General features: G+C 45.8%; 1 protein-coding gene across 12 annotated transcripts in view; it reads right to left on the bottom strand.

Moving 5' to 3' along the window:
* neo1a (neogenin 1a) overlaps positions 1-16,594 on the bottom strand; it is a 106,219-nt gene that overhangs the window by 25,965 nt on the left and 63,660 nt on the right. For all 12 annotated transcript variants that reach the window (XM_057025302.1, XM_057025304.1, XM_057025306.1 and 9 more), the window contains 3 exons: positions 13,932-14,068; positions 7,161-7,315; positions 6,930-7,050 (listed from right to left, as the gene is read on the bottom strand). In XM_057025302.1, coding sequence (XP_056881282.1) covers positions 6,930-7,050; positions 7,161-7,315; positions 13,932-14,068 — 413 coding nt within the window. The remainder of the gene's footprint in view (positions 1-6,929; positions 7,051-7,160; positions 7,316-13,931; positions 14,069-16,594) is intronic.

The following is a 16,594-nucleotide window of genomic DNA, read 5'->3' as shown; positions in this document are numbered from 1 at the left end:
CAAATCACATGCATCTCATGCTGGCAGCACCTTTCATGCTGATGAAAACAGCCAGTGGTGGAGCCTTCAACCACTGGCGCTCTGGACTGGAAACAAGCCTTTTGCTTTCCACCGCCTTTGTATGACTTTACTCTGGAGGCACGAGAACAAAATTTAACCTTTCCGAGGGTAACAAAGCCGCCCTCCAAAGGGGTAATTGATTCCATTGAAAGCTTACTGTGACACATGTCTGTGTTTGTGGACTTTCAAAGCTGAAGAACCAGTAACCAGAGTGAGAAGGTCAAACAGTACCTCTGCAGACCTGGGAGACCTGTTAACAAACACTCCTGCTTATCAAGCCAGGCAGTAATAAAGCTGCCTCCACTCCTCCATCTTACTGTGAAGCTTCCACAGCGAGCAGGGGGGAGCCCTCAGCACCGATGTTCCTCCCTCTTTTACTTTTAGCTAATGGAAACTGGGAGGCCCAGTAGGCATCAGGGGTGGCTGCTAAAATAGTGATGGAGTTCAAAGAGGTCAGATGCCTGCAGCTATGGCCAGGGTGTGAGGGGAACTCTGTTGGGTTTTTTTTGCCATGTGGGACTCCCAATTAGAGCATCCAAAGGGCCGACAAGAGCCAAAAACGTCAGGTTAGCATCCTGGAAGTGATTGAGTTGGGACACAGGGGTGTTACATGCTAAAAAAAAGCAGGGAGTAGGAAAGGAATCAGGGAAAAAACACAGTTAAAAACAGCTGTGGGTGACAAGAATGACCTTAAAAAAACTGCACTGACGTAGGTTCGGAGGCTATTTCCATACTTCTCTGCACAACAGGAGCACTCGGAATATTTTTCACTTAGCACTTAGACGGAGCATTTATAAGGCAGCCAAAGGCTTTCACCACGCTCGAGTAAACCTGAGCTCAGCCTGCGCTTGTGCACGGCCACACAACGCCCGCCACGATCAACGGCGCCGCCGCCACACACAAACGGTTTGATGCAACATGAGTTCAGCTCCTCGCCACCAATTTATGCCATAATTCCTCTGCTCAGCACCCTAGGGCGGCCGGGCCACATTCACAAACATTCACACAAACGGGATATTAGCGCGTGGCCCTTTTATTAAGATGCCGAGCGCACATTTTAGAGCTGCAGATTTGAATTTCAATCTATTTTGCTACGAGGCAAACTTGTTGGGATGTAATGCGATTAACATATGATTAATTTTCAACCGCCAAAGCTTCTGATTTTTTTTTCCCACAATCAGACATTTACAAACACGACCAGAACACTTTCAATTACCCAATATAGACAAATTTGTTTAATCGGCAACACTTAGCCAACAGCAAACATCACCAGCTAAAACAGTTAAAATATGATATTTTGTGATAGCTACTGCTGCGAATAAATGGGTGTTCTGGATTTTTTTTCCTTAAAAGGAAGGGATAAAACCACATTTTAGCACGGAATAAAAGATAATTCTCTTACGCTTGGTGACATGTGTCCAGCAATTGAAGAACACAGCTTTTATACATAATATTTTGTTGGAAGACAACGACGACAGGTCAGTTCTCTCAGAGTTGGGTTTCAACACGCTAACGCTAAGCTTGCATCTCCTGTCAGTGTTTTTCATGTGACCCCACAGCCTGTTCAACTGTCATGTTCTATATTTTCACACTGCTGTCGATGCAGAGGTGAACTGTGAACCTCCCCCCCACCCACCCACCCAACCTCATCGTGACATGTTCACATGCTCACAACATTACATACTGGCCCGGCCGTGACCCTGCTAGCACATGATGGAGCACACCATATTCCCTGAAGTGGGCCCGGGCTTTTATTTGGTCAGGGTGCAGCCTGGCTGGAGGGAGGCACCTTTTAGCAGCCTATTCTCACCTCCTGATTTGAACAGGGAATAAGAGTGATGCTTCGCTGTGCCGGCGGCAGCGAACATGCGAACATGTTTTTAATCTTGTTTTTTAGTGCTCATCCTACTGGAACTCAGCTGAAACTCTCTCGCCTTTGTTGGTTAAGAATGTTCCAGTTACATTTTATATCACACAGATTCATATTAAAGATTTTTTCCCCCCTCTTCAGCAGCACCGATGCCATACATCAGAATGACAGCATTACTCCTTTAAAGTTACCGTCTTTATCTTTCTCTTCGATATAAACTGAAGGGTGTCTTGATTTATAACAGTGTGGGACGACAATAAAACATCAAGATATATTTTTGCATAGAATCTTCTCCGCTTTTATGTCTTTACAAAGTAACAACAATGGAAGTGGGCTGCAGCGTTCACCATCTCTGGAGTGTCGCCGGTCCAGGAGGAAATCATTACTTCCTGGGTTGAAAGGATACAGTTTCAATATTTGAGTTTGTTGATATTACAAATTTCTTGCAGATATCATCTCTGTTTAGCTCTCTTAAGGTTGCTTTGACATTTTGTACATAACTGCGAGGAGGAGTTAGTTCTTTTTCAGGCATTTAGCGCATTAGCACAATGGGTCCACCCGCACCGACGCTCTGGTCTCTGGCTGACTCTTCAGTTTATAGAGCCTCGTCTGCAGCCTTTTGTCAGCTTTGGTTCTGCTTTACTCACACGCTTGATTTATTATGTCTTCTCAAGCTTATCACCCTTTAACTTTGTCGGAACCATTTTACATGATCTGTTACATAGACAGGTCATTTTCTTCTGGCAATGACTTTCAGATGCTTTACAAACAGTGTTTGTTTTAATGCAGAACACCTCAATCAATGTGTGTGGGTTGGTCTGGCCTTTTTTCGAGGAGCATTCAGTGTATTGACCCAGATCAAAATGGGACTGGTGCTCAAATCCACTGCAATTAATAAAGGAACAATATGTGCAGTTGCATTTATATCCCTTCCTGTATCTTCCTGTGCCAGTTAGTTTATCAGGCTGAAGCTTCAGGGATAATACACGTGCCAGTTCGTCATCCCAGAGCTCCCGACTGCTGCACTCATAAATAGAGAACGTGATGGGAGAAGCCACAGCCGTCAGACAGCCTGCTCCATCTCTCAGAGGGGAACCGGTACCTTTGATGGGAGATGGAGGAGGAGGAAGACAGGAATCTTCTGTTAGCTGCTACAGGTCAAAGAGGAGGGGAGGGAAAACTAATGGCAGCATGGGTGGATAAAGGAGAAGATGAAGGGTGACAAGCAGTTCCAGAGGTAGACAGAGAAAAGCAGGAGGGACGAGATGAGAGAGACGAAGGAGAGAGAGGGGATGAGGATCGCTCACTGAACCAAAGCTTATTTGGCTTCAACAATTGCTTGAATGCACATTTGCATCAAAAATACCGTAGTGTGTCATCTCCTTTTCAGCACAGAAGGACTTCAGTACCGGTAATAGCAAAAAAGACAAGCCCCCCTAAATAAAGCTATAATATCTATACCTATAATATCTATGGTTTTGATTAATCCTGGCTGGCGGAGTCTTGGTTAGAGCAGCGTGAGCTCAGATCTGATCCATCCAAAACATCTTTCAGGCTCTTTACTGAATCTGAAGACCAGGAGGCAAAGTGTCAAATATTCATCTGAACTGGAGACCTGATTAGAGCAGAGTGGAGACAAGCAGCCGTTACCGACTGACTCCTGAGCTCTGGTGCCCAGCTTCTGTGTATGCGACAACCTGTTGCTAAATATCCACATCTTACAGGAAAAGCACACGCAGCATATTTTAGTAATAGATTTCCCCATGCCACTGTGTTATACATCAATCTCTGACAATCGGACGGCTCCAGGATTCTGTGTGGGTCACAGATGTCGACTGTAAACCAAGAAACAGCAGATTTTTATATCCAAGCTTAACGAGAACCTACAATAGTATCAGTCATATGAAAACTCCTGAAACAGCTCATTCTCTGCAGCTGGCTGTCCTCCCTTGCAACCCCGACCTCCACAAGCTGGCAGCAAGCATCAAAACGACCAGCAGCATTTGTTCAGCCGTAGTTTAGTGGAGAAACAACGGAGTGATCTGATAAAAGGTCAACACGGTGTGAATTTCTTGCATGAATCTTGCTAGCATAATTCACAAAAAACAAAGGTCTGAATGTGGTGTGTTTACAAGGCCCATTAGGAGGCACTGACTTAGCCTTCATTACACTTGATTATGTCCCCTTGAGGTCCACCTCTGGCCACCGTTCTCCTATTTACACTCATCTGTTAGCAACTAGAAAACTCATTTTAAACATGGTTTAGGAATGTCCAGAAAAGGCCCTCTAGATCATAATCTCTGGCTAATTTCCATTTGACCCAAAAGAAATGGGGTTCACAACACTTTAAAGGGAATGTGAACCACACAAACATTATGGAAAAAAGTTGTATTTTAACTTCTGCAGCAGTTTGTCACTGGGGTCGAAAGCCAGAAGATGTAAAGGTGAAAAAAGCTACAGCTATTGAAATAATCCATTAAAACAAGGAAGGATCTAACACAGTAATGGTTTATGTCGTACAATTTTACCTTACTGATGGATATCAAACACCCCTTGATTAACATATACTTACACAGCAAAACATTAATAGTGAATTCAGTCAAGAACAAGTTAATATTCCTCAGAGTCACAAATCTTAAAGATGCTGCTTTTGGTGGCGGGCACACGTCCATGTATTGGTGGACTGGTTTTGTAGGGCCAGACAGCTAAATGCACGGGTTACTGTGGCGTATACAGCTGTGATCATATACAGCAGTTTAAGTCAAGAGTGGAGAAAATGCTCTTCAGAGTATGTTCACTTCACAAAGCAGTGCTCCTTTCATCGCCGTCTCACACTAACTGCTGATTTTTATCCTTTTACAACCCCACAAGTGCAGATTAATCCCTGCACCTCCATGCAAACTGCAGCTGGCGCGTCAAGATGCAAAGATTATGTGCAATAATGAACATTAGCAAAGTACAGCTGGCTGGTGGTGAGGTGCCGTTGACCCCAGTGGATTCCCCCGTCAGAGGAGGACAAGTTTATTTCTCTGGAAAGGTTCTGACTTATCTCACTCCAGCCATACACACAAGGTCTATCCTGGCCCAGTTCCAGGGTGACCCAGACTGGGCGGGCGTGCGAGCCACACCTGACTCTGGCCGCACACGAAAAAGGCAACAAAGAGACAGAAGGGTGTGTATGTATCTCAAAATGGCTTAAAAGGCAGATAAAGACATCCAGCTGTGAGAGGGCGGCTGTAAACGGGGAATATTCAAAGCAGAACAATGAACACAAAGGCCAGTGTGCGGGATTATTAGAGAGAGCAGGTGGCTGGGTAAGATGAGGTGAGGGAAAGTGAGAGGTAAGAAAGCGAGGTGACAGATGGCAGGAGAATTCAATGTGTCCACACTGATGAGGACAGACGGACAGAAAGGAGGACGCAACGGGAGAGACACAGAGGAGCCGGGGACACTACAGAAGGCGGCACCATGAAAAGCGAATCAATCAATCAATGAACTGAAATATCACTGCATCCATCATTCAAAGTGATAATAAACAGGTAAAATGAGTTTCAGGAATTGGGATTAAAGATGTGAAGCGACGGTGGAGCAGAGACACTCTTAATATGATGCGGTAAAGAAAGATTAATGTAGTCTGAGCTCTGCTCAGGGCAGAGCCCCTGAGCAAGGTCAGCTGCTCAGCACTTCTGTCAGATAAATGAAAATAAACACAAAAAAATGTGTGTGTCGTGCAAAATAACCCTTCTCAATGGTGTCAAAGGCAAATACACAATAAGCTGCAGGGCATCATTATTTCTGACATTCTGTCCTCCAATCAAAGGGCCTCACGCAGCTGGGGAGCCACCGGCTGCACGCGTGTGTGCTAATACACGAGCCACCTGCACGGAGACAGAGGGTTCACGCTTGAATGGACGTCTCCATCTCCTCTAGAGCGCGAGGGGACTCTGAAGAGTTGTGGCCACATTAGGATGGTGGCGCCTTTTGTTTTTACTGCTGTTCCATTTTTCCACCTTTTTGTTTGAGTTCTCTTATTTTGCCGGGTGCTGTGGCTGTCTCCCGCTTGATGCTGTTCTCCTCCCGACTTGGTTGGAACGAGATTATTATAGCTGAGCAAATGAGCCCATCGGAACTGACTCACAATCTATTTAAACATCAGGTGTAATGAAAACAAAACAAAAAACACCCACAGAACTACACCATTAGCGCGCTTCCGTCCACATTCGGGGGTAATTCAAGGCACATTTCTCTGCGTCTGCGCTTGTGGTTGCTCTCAGCGGCTCCTCTTTGGGAATTAATGGAGAAAACCTTTCCTTTGGCTTGAAAAACAAATGTGAGACATGAAAGGCTGCGCCGCGGCTTTCCGGGGCATTTCACTTTGCCAGCGTGTTTGTTAATGTTTAAGCAGAGCTCCCCGTTAAAAGACGGCCTTCACGCGTCTGAGGTTGCATCAAAGCGACGGCGCCCTGTGATGCAGGTTTCCCAAACTCTTCACAACATTTCTGGATTGGACTGTGCGAACCCGACACAACTCTGCTCCCTCCGCCTCACCCCTGGTTTAACAAGATTACTGGTCTCATTTCACTGTTCACTTCACACTCTCAGGGACTATTTGCACTCTCGCAGATGTGCACAGGCTCCACAATCCTTCGAAGAGTTTAAAATGAAGCCAAACATAAAGAGACCGGAGGATTTGTCCTCTTACAAGTTGTTGTTCAAAGACATTTTTAAAAGCCTGAATATTCTCTTGGAGGCAGAAAATTACTTTTTTTTTCTTCTTAACACTCCAGCTCATAAATCTGTGTTACCAAAGGAAATAACGTCTGAACAAAATCAGACATGGGTAATTTCCAAAGCGTCGGTTATTGTCAGAAGTTAATTATTTAATCACGCGAGCAATTTAGCATTGTGTTGTCTTGTTTCACACGCAGGAGATGGATTGATCCAGTCAACACATCTCGCCTCGTCTGGAAATGAGCGGGCGCTCTGCTGAGTAGCGTACCGTGATCAAGGATGATGAGCTGAGCGCTGGACTGGATGTTGCCCGCGTCGTTTTCTGCCAGACACTGGTAGAAACCCTCGTCTGACTTGACCAGGCCTAGGACCTGCAGGTTGTGCTCCTTCTACGAAACATACAAGAGTCATTCCATCATGAAGGCATCCAAGCACAGCACAGATCCATTTAACTCAACTTGGACTCATCTGAGCCACTCTTGTGCCGAGTAAGACTTACAATGATCTTAAAGTAGTCACTGGGGATAACGGCGTCTCCGTTCTTGACCCACTTGACCGAGGGAGCCGGCGACCCCGAGACCTCGCACTCAAAGACGATGTCCATGGACTCGTGGGCATAAATGTTGGCGGGCCGCCTCATGAACTGGGGAGGAACTGTGGAATCCACAGGAAAACGATGAGTCAAGCGGAGGTTAAAAATAACAAAATAACAGGCTTGCTGGAACTGGTAAGATGGGAGGACATAAATGACTAAAAAAGTAATGCAGAGACATCAAACTTCAGTATTTAGGTCTTTGTGAGGAACTAAATGAAAGTGGGGCCTTGCTCTGAATAAAATGCCATCATCAGAGAATTTACTGGCTTCAAGGCACCAAGCTGATTAGTTGAAAGTTTAATATCCTCCATTTCTTTATATCCAGGTCAAAAACAACAGCTGCTTTGGTTGCGGTTCAGCGAGTGAGCATGCTCCTCTACCTAGCCTAAGTGCTGGCAGATCTCCCCTCGCCCTGGTAATGAGGCTAAGAAAGAAGTTATTTGATCTGCTGGGCTGATCCAGCGCCTCATCAATCTGTCCTGGAACAAGGTCAGTGGGAGCACAGGCCCGAGCCTTGTCCTCTCTCTGTAATTGGGCTGCATGTGTATGCCAGGAGAGATGCGGTAAGAGAGAATGCGTGCGTGTGTGTGCATGTTGGATTATTATGCTGAGCCTCCGCCGCCTCCGTGCACTCTGTGATAAACGACAACGTTGTGAACTGCGGTGTAAATGACTGCATTGTCCGTGCACCGCAGTGTGTCAGGCCCTCGCCAACAGCCTGGCCGACTCTGCGATAGCTAGTTATTAGACCTATTTTGTGGCCATTCACACTGGCTGATGGGATATTAGCAACAGCGGGCGGATTAGGTTCTCTTCTGGCTTTTTCAGTTAAGAGGCGGGTTGTTAGGTCAAGCGCCCACCCCTCATATAGTATGTGTAATGAAGCTGTGGCTAATTTACTCTATTTAACAGATTAGAGCCTTTTCTTTTAGCAGCAGCAGCAGCAGCAGGATGATTGCGACAACTAAACCAGCAAAAAGTGCAATTATAACTGCTCAGGGAAGGTGTCAGCGGCACATCGACTGGGAGGACGCCTTATTACGCTGACGATTAAATGCATTTTAAGCTAGTCAAACACAGACCAGCTGGACGACAGTGCACCGATAGCCCTCCTCAGGCTGTCTGACGAAAGTCTCAACTTTTCTGGGAGTTGATCTGAAGACAGAGACAAGATTGAAATAAGGACGTTTGGTGTCTGTGGACTCTGCATGGCTGTCAAGGCAGTCACCACCATGTCGTGTGTGTGTGTGTGTGTGTGTGTGTGTGTGTGTGTATGTTGCCTGCAGGATGTGATGAATAATGGGTGCATAATAAGCTGTGCAGCAGCGGCAGGTGGATTCTCTGGTTGACTTTGGTGTGTCAGAAATGACACGGCTGTGTCGGTGTGCGCGAGTCAGTGAGTATAGTCGACATAAAAAGATTCAAATGTATCTGGGATTCATCCCATCACGGCTGCCGCGTGGCTCATTTCACATGGAGGATATTGTGTGTGTGTGTGTGTGTGTGTGTGTGTGTTCCACGTCGAGCGCCTTCTTAACGTGCAAACGTATGTTTCTATAGATACAGACTGTCTCAGTCCGGCCATGTTGCTCTAGTTTATATAAGCTTTGCATCAAATATGAATGTTTTTCTGTCTGTATATGTGCACGTAACCTCCTGCTGAGAGTCGCTGGTGACAGGATTTTACCGTGACAGGTACCCCGCAGCTCTATTTAGTTCTAATTCTGCATTTTCCAGCCAGGCCCACCTCCCCCACCCAAAAAAACCTCGTAATCTTCCTATAACTCAAGCTATCTCTTCATCTTCAGCCACCCCCTCCCTCCATCAACGGAGGCAGACACGCACCATTTTGTCTAAATGGAGTTCATGTGGAACCTGCTGGACTGGGAAAAGAGGAGAAAAGACCTAAATAAACCAATCTGGACCAGGCGGTGGGAAAGAGGGAACTTTCAGGAATCAACAGAGCGTAGCGTGCAGGGTGGTGTGCATGTGGAGGGGCCACCCAGAGAACAAGTATGACGACCTCCTGTAATTGGCTGTTTACAGCTGACGGCAGGAATATTCAAATATGGGCTGTAATGAAGCTTTTTGGACAGCCGGGCTGCTGTTTTCAAATAAATTCAAAGCAAAGGTCTTTAAGACACCAGAAACGTGCACCGCCTACAGACTGACTCTCTCTCCAACCAGGCCGACTTGTTTTGCAGCAGAAAATACAATTGAGCAGAAAAGCAGCAGTGAAGGCGCACGACGGAAGAAGCTCCCATTCAAAGGAGAGAGAGGAGGAAAAAATATGGGAACAGGAAGAAAAGCTGAAGGAGCGCTGCTGCTGCTTTGGTGCTGGTATCATCGCTTTAGCCCCCAGCTCAGTAAAGAGGCTTTAAAACAGACTTACACCGACTCCAGCAAAGGGCTAAAAGGGGGCCACAGAAAGGTCATGTGTTTGTGTTACTGTTAAACAAAAGCCTGGAGGATTCAGGAGGGGATTCTGGGACGATTACTTAAAGCTTTACTGGTATGCAGGAATTAACTGAAGAGGCACATGCTGTGAGGGAAAGGTCTAACTCGCATCTATTGGCACCGATAAAAATGTTGAAACAATAAAAGTCAAAATGCTGAAAAAACAAGCTGCTCTGCTTGTTGTTTGTCTGTCTTGGTGGTACGAAATTCTCTAATCTATGAACAACTGATGAGAAACTTGTGACAAGCCAGATATTAAAGACATTGTCCTGCAATGCTAGCATGGCGGGAGTCCAGTTAGCTTTCTAACTTAATCAAAAGCTCTTTGGGAGTCGAGTTTCCTCTGAGGGAGAGTGGAGCTCAAACGGCACTAATAACCCATACTGCTCTCCCAAAGATAAGAGCTTTACTCTTAATCCAGGCCAAAACAAACAGCTTCAGCAGCAAGACAAGGAACATGCTGGATGGTTGCTGCATAACAAAAAGTCCTATTAGGAGCCGCATCGTAGCAACACAGTGATTCATGAATTTCCACCAGCAGGAAAAGATGAGGTCTGAACAAAGTGGCATGATGTGTTCGGTAGGGTAGAGTTCATCATATGCAGTACTTTGATTCTCATTAGAGTTCTTAGATGCCTTGCCAACATGCTAACTTCACTGCCAATATGATCAATCATTTAATCAATCCAGGCCAAGCCGTGTCTCACCACAGACAGAGCCAGGGGAGACGTGATTGGACACGGAGAGGGTGGAGGAGGGAAAGAGATGTTTGGTATTCACAATGGGTTTAAGCAGGATGGTGCAGTAGCTAGGTTTACACCAATAGGGGGCAGTCTCTCTGCATATTTACATTATTAAATGTTTAATTTGAATACTTTTCTTAGGATCCAAATCATGGGAAACCACCATTATTAAAGCTAGAAAGCTGTGTGACATAAATAAAAGATACATTAAGCATCCTTAGACTAAGCTAACAAAGCTGGTGTGTTAACTACAAAAAGACTGCAGGAGTTACTCAGTTATACATCTTTCCATTCATTCATTGAGGAGTGACATGACACCTGATGAGGTGCTAAGAAACGCTAATCAGAGCTCAGGGGTTTGGGAATCAGAGGTTGGAAAACACCAAGTCCTCTCCTCAGATGTAGCTAAATGCAACATGCCGACTCCTTCCTGATGCAAATGTGGCACAATCATTTCTACCAGATAACAGAACAATTCAAACCTACAGTGATGGAAAAAGAAAACTGGCTATCTGATGATGGTGCTGCTTATCAGATCCATAGCTAACTAACAATAGAGCGGAACATTTCTTTTATTTGGCAGGGAATAATTTATGCTGTGATACCGGACGGGAAGCAGGAAGATGGCGTGCCGCAGCAAAAGCACACAAAAATATCCACCAGATCATATCGTACCGCTTTTTGTTCCCGTATCACTTTCTATTAGCTGGCAAATAAATTCATTGCGGTTCAGGGGAAAGAAAGAAATCCCTCTATCGTTCTCTAAACTGATATGTAATAGAAGCATATTCAGTTCTTGATTTGTTCGGACAAAGGCTGCATGAGGAACAAGGTGCTGCATCTGAGCGTGTGGTTTTTATTGCCGGGTTCCTGGAACTGAAAGAATTCTAGCCTATCTGAAGTTTAGTGTATTTTTACAATAAGGTGAAAAATATAAACAGCAGTCTGGGGCTGTAAAGGTTGTACAGCACACTGGAAAGAAATGACCCGTTAAGAGGAGGACGGAATGTCCTGTATTCAAGTGCAACGCATGGAAAGAACAAACCGGTGACGTGACAGCGTGAGGCCGTGACAGACGAGGGCTCCTGACTGTGAGCCCCATAAAGCTGGAAACACGCGCGTTTGTGGCCAATCTATTTTGGTTCCGTAAACACACACATGCAAGTCATCCAAGGCCATAATCAAAAGCTGCTGCTGCCTCCTCTGGACTCACTTATGCTGATAGAGTCAAAAACACAACCAGGGATGTGAAAGCCCTTAAACCTTCTGGTAAATCCATTGTTGTCTTCTGCAGGAGAACAAGTTTGCAGTTCAGCTCATTGAAATTCCAGATTGTGCTTCTCCAGGCAAATAAAGCCACAAATCCATTTGATCTTACTGGCACTTATGAATTTAATAAAAAGCTAGTCTACATATGTGGCAGCTCACCAAGAAACATTTTTTATTTTTGACAGTTGCCGATAGACTCCCTCCCCAAACTACTCTGGATCAATTTCACTTTCCACATTATTTTGGTCTATTCTTTCGATTGCAGACATATGAAATAAGGTTTATTCTTTTTGACAGGAAGGGGCGGCGCCCACTCGGCAAATACGCCAATTCTCCCCCACGATGACCCTCGCTAGCTTCTGAAAGCAGCCACAAAAGTTTCTGAACTCCAAGGACGAAGGCCTGGAGTCTTGTAACTAGTCTGTAAAGAAGTTTCTGAATTCTGAGCATCAGCTTGAGAGTCGGGACCGAACAGACTGCAACCTTGCGTAGATGCAGGCAAAACAGAACCAAGGAAACCTCCCAAATCTGCAAAGCATCGGCGACAGCCTCGTCGCCTCCCTGAGGAGATGATGTGCGCCCTCGGACGTCTCCAGGTGAAACGCTGAACACCAGACTGAGCGTCTGCTTGGCTCCGCCATCACAAGCTGCTCCGTATTTATGAGAAGCCATTAAGCTTGAATTTCTGCTTCTTAAGAGCCCGGAGGTGTTTCAGAAGTCAATCACAGGACAAAACTGTTTGTTGCTGCTACAGATTCATAACAGACTGAGCAAAAATGAGGCTCTTTCTCCTGGAGGGAATCAATTGACCTTCCGAGAGTCAAATCTGTTCTCCGGGGAGCAAATCAATGCAGCAATCTGCTTCTTGGTGAATCTGAATAAGGCAAATGTAATTAGACGTGAGGGACTGGGATCTCGTCAAAGTGTTTGCATTTGATTATAATGACTTGTGTCTTTCAACAGTTTTCAAAGGCGGCCGACCAGCCGTGCAGTCTGGTCTCGTCACGATGGAGATCACGGGTGGCAGGGCTGGGGTCGCAGACACGAGGGATTTTGGCGAGACGGACCTGAAGACCGCGAAAAAAAAACCCAAACGAAGTCAGATGACCTCCTGTGACCTGATCCAATTTTCCATTACTGTCTCCTCTAATCACAGAGAACGCCGGGAAAGGATGAAAGGGCGGCAGAGGAGGCGATGAACAGATGAAGGGATTTCTTTTTTTTTGGTGGGGGGGGGGGGGGGGGTGGAGTCGCAACACAACACGGATGTGTGTGAAATGCAATAAAGTCGGGGACTGAGCCTCAGGGCGTCTCTCCGCATTCTCACGTCGCTGCAAATCCCACTGATGCGCTTCACCTGTGAGAGGGCTGACATGTTTGTATTCATGTGGTTTATTTTATCCTGCACGCCGTCTGACAACAGGGGTTACTAATCACACGCTGTGGGTGCGTCAGAATTCTTTTATTTTTCTTACTGTTGCCGCAGCATCTACAGAACTAATGAAATGACTGATGCGGAGAGAGCGCGCGTCATTATTGCTGCCGACGCAGGATGTGTTAAACATGCAGAAACTCTCCCATCACGGAATATTCATCGGCCTGTGTGGGACGTCTGCGGCCTTTCTGAGAACATGTTGCGCCGCAGAAGAGCCTTTCTTTAGCTGTTCTGAGGTTCCGAGCTGAAATGTGAAGATTAGTCAGTAATCACTTGGAAAGAAGCAGATGGGTTTTTTTTTATTGTGATAATTAATACTCATTAAAAAATCCATTCTTGCATATTTGTTATTCAAATGGCTCATCAACGCTGAATTTGAGTGCTGAATCGGACGACGTCAGCAGTGAGAAGGGTGCACAGACTAACACTAACAGAACTACACAGGCTGCACGAAGGAAGCTGAAACAGAAATGTTGCATATTGGGTCTCTATTGACTTTGCATCGTCGGTATTTGGATGCAGAAATTGAATGACGCACCGCAGGGAGCGCCTTTTACTGCCGCCGTGTGCATTATTTATTCCTGCATGAGGTGAGGCTGTGTGACAATGCTGCCAACAACTCATATCTACAAACGCACATCCTGCAGTTACAATCCGCAGCAGATTTAAAGGCGGCGCATTTGTTAGAAAAGCCCCGTTTGAACACTGAACACGTAAATTCCTCCTCCGTCTGCAGCTCAGCGTTTAACCTTTCTCCTGTTTGCAGCGTACCTTGCACAGTGAGTTGGGCCTGCGCCTCGATGGTGCCGTTAGCGTTGTCCGCCATGCAGGTGTAGACGCCGGCGTCCTCCTCGGTCAGATTGGAGATCTGGAGAATGCCTCCTCCCAGAAGCTCGACGCGTCCCTCACTGGAAATTGAGACAGAAAAAGAGTTAATATGTGACCTGGGGAGGTTTTCCACCGCGTTCTCTGATAATACACAAACTCAACGCGACTCATTTCTGCTCGGTTCACCAAGTAGATAAAGGCTGCAGCTTCTGGGGCTGACCTCAGGTCGACCCCACATCTTTATCTTGCCTCACTTGCTGTGTCACAACTTGCTGTGTACCAACTAGCTGCATGAATAAAATATGATAAAAGCTAAATCAGCTGCTCTGAAACGGAAAGCCATCCGTAAGTACGGCACAAGACACAGAAGTAATATTAAATTATTTTAGTCAGACATATTTCATTATTTGTTCCCCTCACTGGTTTAACCAGGGTCACAAACATTCAGAGCGTCCACAGCAAAGCCTGGGACACTCTAATCAACCTGCTCGACGTATGATTGGAAACTCAGTGATCCGGAAAGTACACAGAAACAGCAGCAGGCGCACCAGAGTGCACGAGCTCGTAAATCTGCAGACAAAACAAAAAGAACGGCGAGCCACGCTCAATCTCGAAGTCAGATAATGCTGAAAATCCGACGCCCCAATGTGATGGAAATCCACAAAAGTGTGATATGAGACTGGAAATTCAGCCTCGGCTCTATGGAATCCCTTATTTGGGAAAAACAATGAATCTTTTCATGTATAAAAGATATATTTACACACTTCGGCACGGCGGCAGAGCAGCTTAATAAAAACAGAATAAGTGGAACATCAGACTTCTTTTCATCAGCTATTTGGAAACTCGGGGACTCTATCTTTAAATATTTATAATTCTGAGCAATTAACGCCCAGCTGCCCAAAAATATAACCACACAATTACTCGTCTAGTCTCTTTGAAATGGCGACCCTCCTCGTTTAAACAGTCCTAACTTCTGAGTTTCCCTGCTCGGCCCAGGGGGAGGCAGTGAGTGGCTGAGCACTGGCTTAATTCAACAACCACTGATGCGCGGCACGAGGAAGAGGCCGAGAGGAGAGAAAAGAGAAATCAATGGCTGACGGAGGGAACTCCAGGCTCAGGCACAGAGGGGAGGCGAGCAGGGAGGTAATTATGAGCGTGGGTTGGTCGAGAAAGATGAAAATCCAAGTGCTGCCACAGCGAGCGCCATGTTACAGAGAGAAGCCATGAGTGTGCGATGTTAGTTTTGCACATTTAGTGAGGACACATGTAGCGGTGTGGCATGCACGGGACGAACACGTCCTTGCTGCAGGTGGGAGAAGTCGAAGAGCCACGAGAACTGGTCGGAAACGCCATCCGTCTCTCTGTGGATGCACTGGATGCTCGGTCACCATGACATCACTCTTTCACTTCTACTCGGGTGTGAAAAGATGCAAATGTGCTGCACATCATCAAACCCTGCACTTTCCGTACGATTAATGACAGAAGCCCACCGCATCAATTACAGCGTGATGCCGCTGGGTTTACTATTTCGCGTTTACTTGCATCTTAGCGGTTTTACAGCCCATCTTTGAGGCTTCATTATTTTTAGATTGTGTCCCGTTATACAACATCGGCCATTACAGCGCGTATCTGTGCAGCCCTCGCCAAATGCAACAACAGCTTTTGGACCTTTTGTGGCCCCTTAAATCAACATCAGACTGCAGCATCTAACCCGTTGATGAATTAAACATGGCTCCTACCCACTTTTGACCATGTCATCACTCTTCAGACAGAATTTACATACAGGTATATTTGTATTACATACATGTAATTGCAAGTCCTATAAAAGACTTGCAATTACTGTCAAATATTCAGATTTGTGGAGCCTAAGCTTGAGGGACCTACTGGCTCGCTGTTGCAGCCAGGAGCAGGTTAATAGGACAGCTTAAAACCCAATTTCAACACTTTCAGGCAGGAGCTATTCCTACATTAGTGGCTTAACCAGAAAGAGGTTTTGAGCAGCACCGACAGCAGAAATTTCTAATAAATGAAAAACGTCCTGAAAATGTTGCGCTCAGCAGAAAAGATGACAGAAATTATTGTGGGCCTTCAAAATGGTGAATAAAAGAGAACATCAAGCAGGTAGCTGCCTTTGCTAGCAGCCCCCAGACTACAGACGATAACATAGACTCGCAGAAAATACCAAATGTCTTGCAGTTCATTGACTAGTTGACTGTGCACAGTTTGTTCCGCTGCGAGGCTCCGCATGTGACATCTGTGCCGAAAGAAAATTGTCTCTGAAAGTAGTCCTGAGCTCATTGTGCCATGCACTGCTGCAGTTAGTCTCACCAGGACAACTATTCAGCCTCTTGGCCTTTGCTGCTGCAGGCACCATAAAGAGCATCGACAGCTTCCCGTGGCACATGAAAGAGAAGCATAGAGCTTTTATTAAACCACCAGCCACTTACCGACTCTGTTTAGAACCAGTCAATCTTGGATATAACTGTGGAACCGGGAATATGCTCCATTTAAACACCAAGAGTAACTCGAGGTGAGCCAGCGCTGGGCTGATTATCCTATTGGGAGGTTAGTGAACTCTGCTTGTGTTCATTTAAATAAGGATACGA

This window comes from Takifugu flavidus, chromosome 2, assembly GCF_003711565.1.
Source record: "Takifugu flavidus isolate HTHZ2018 chromosome 2, ASM371156v2, whole genome shotgun sequence".
NCBI classification, from domain to species: Eukaryota; Metazoa; Chordata; class Actinopteri; order Tetraodontiformes; family Tetraodontidae; genus Takifugu; species Takifugu flavidus.
Note: the sequence above shows the minus strand (reverse complement) of the source record. Positions and strands in the feature narration are given on the sequence as shown.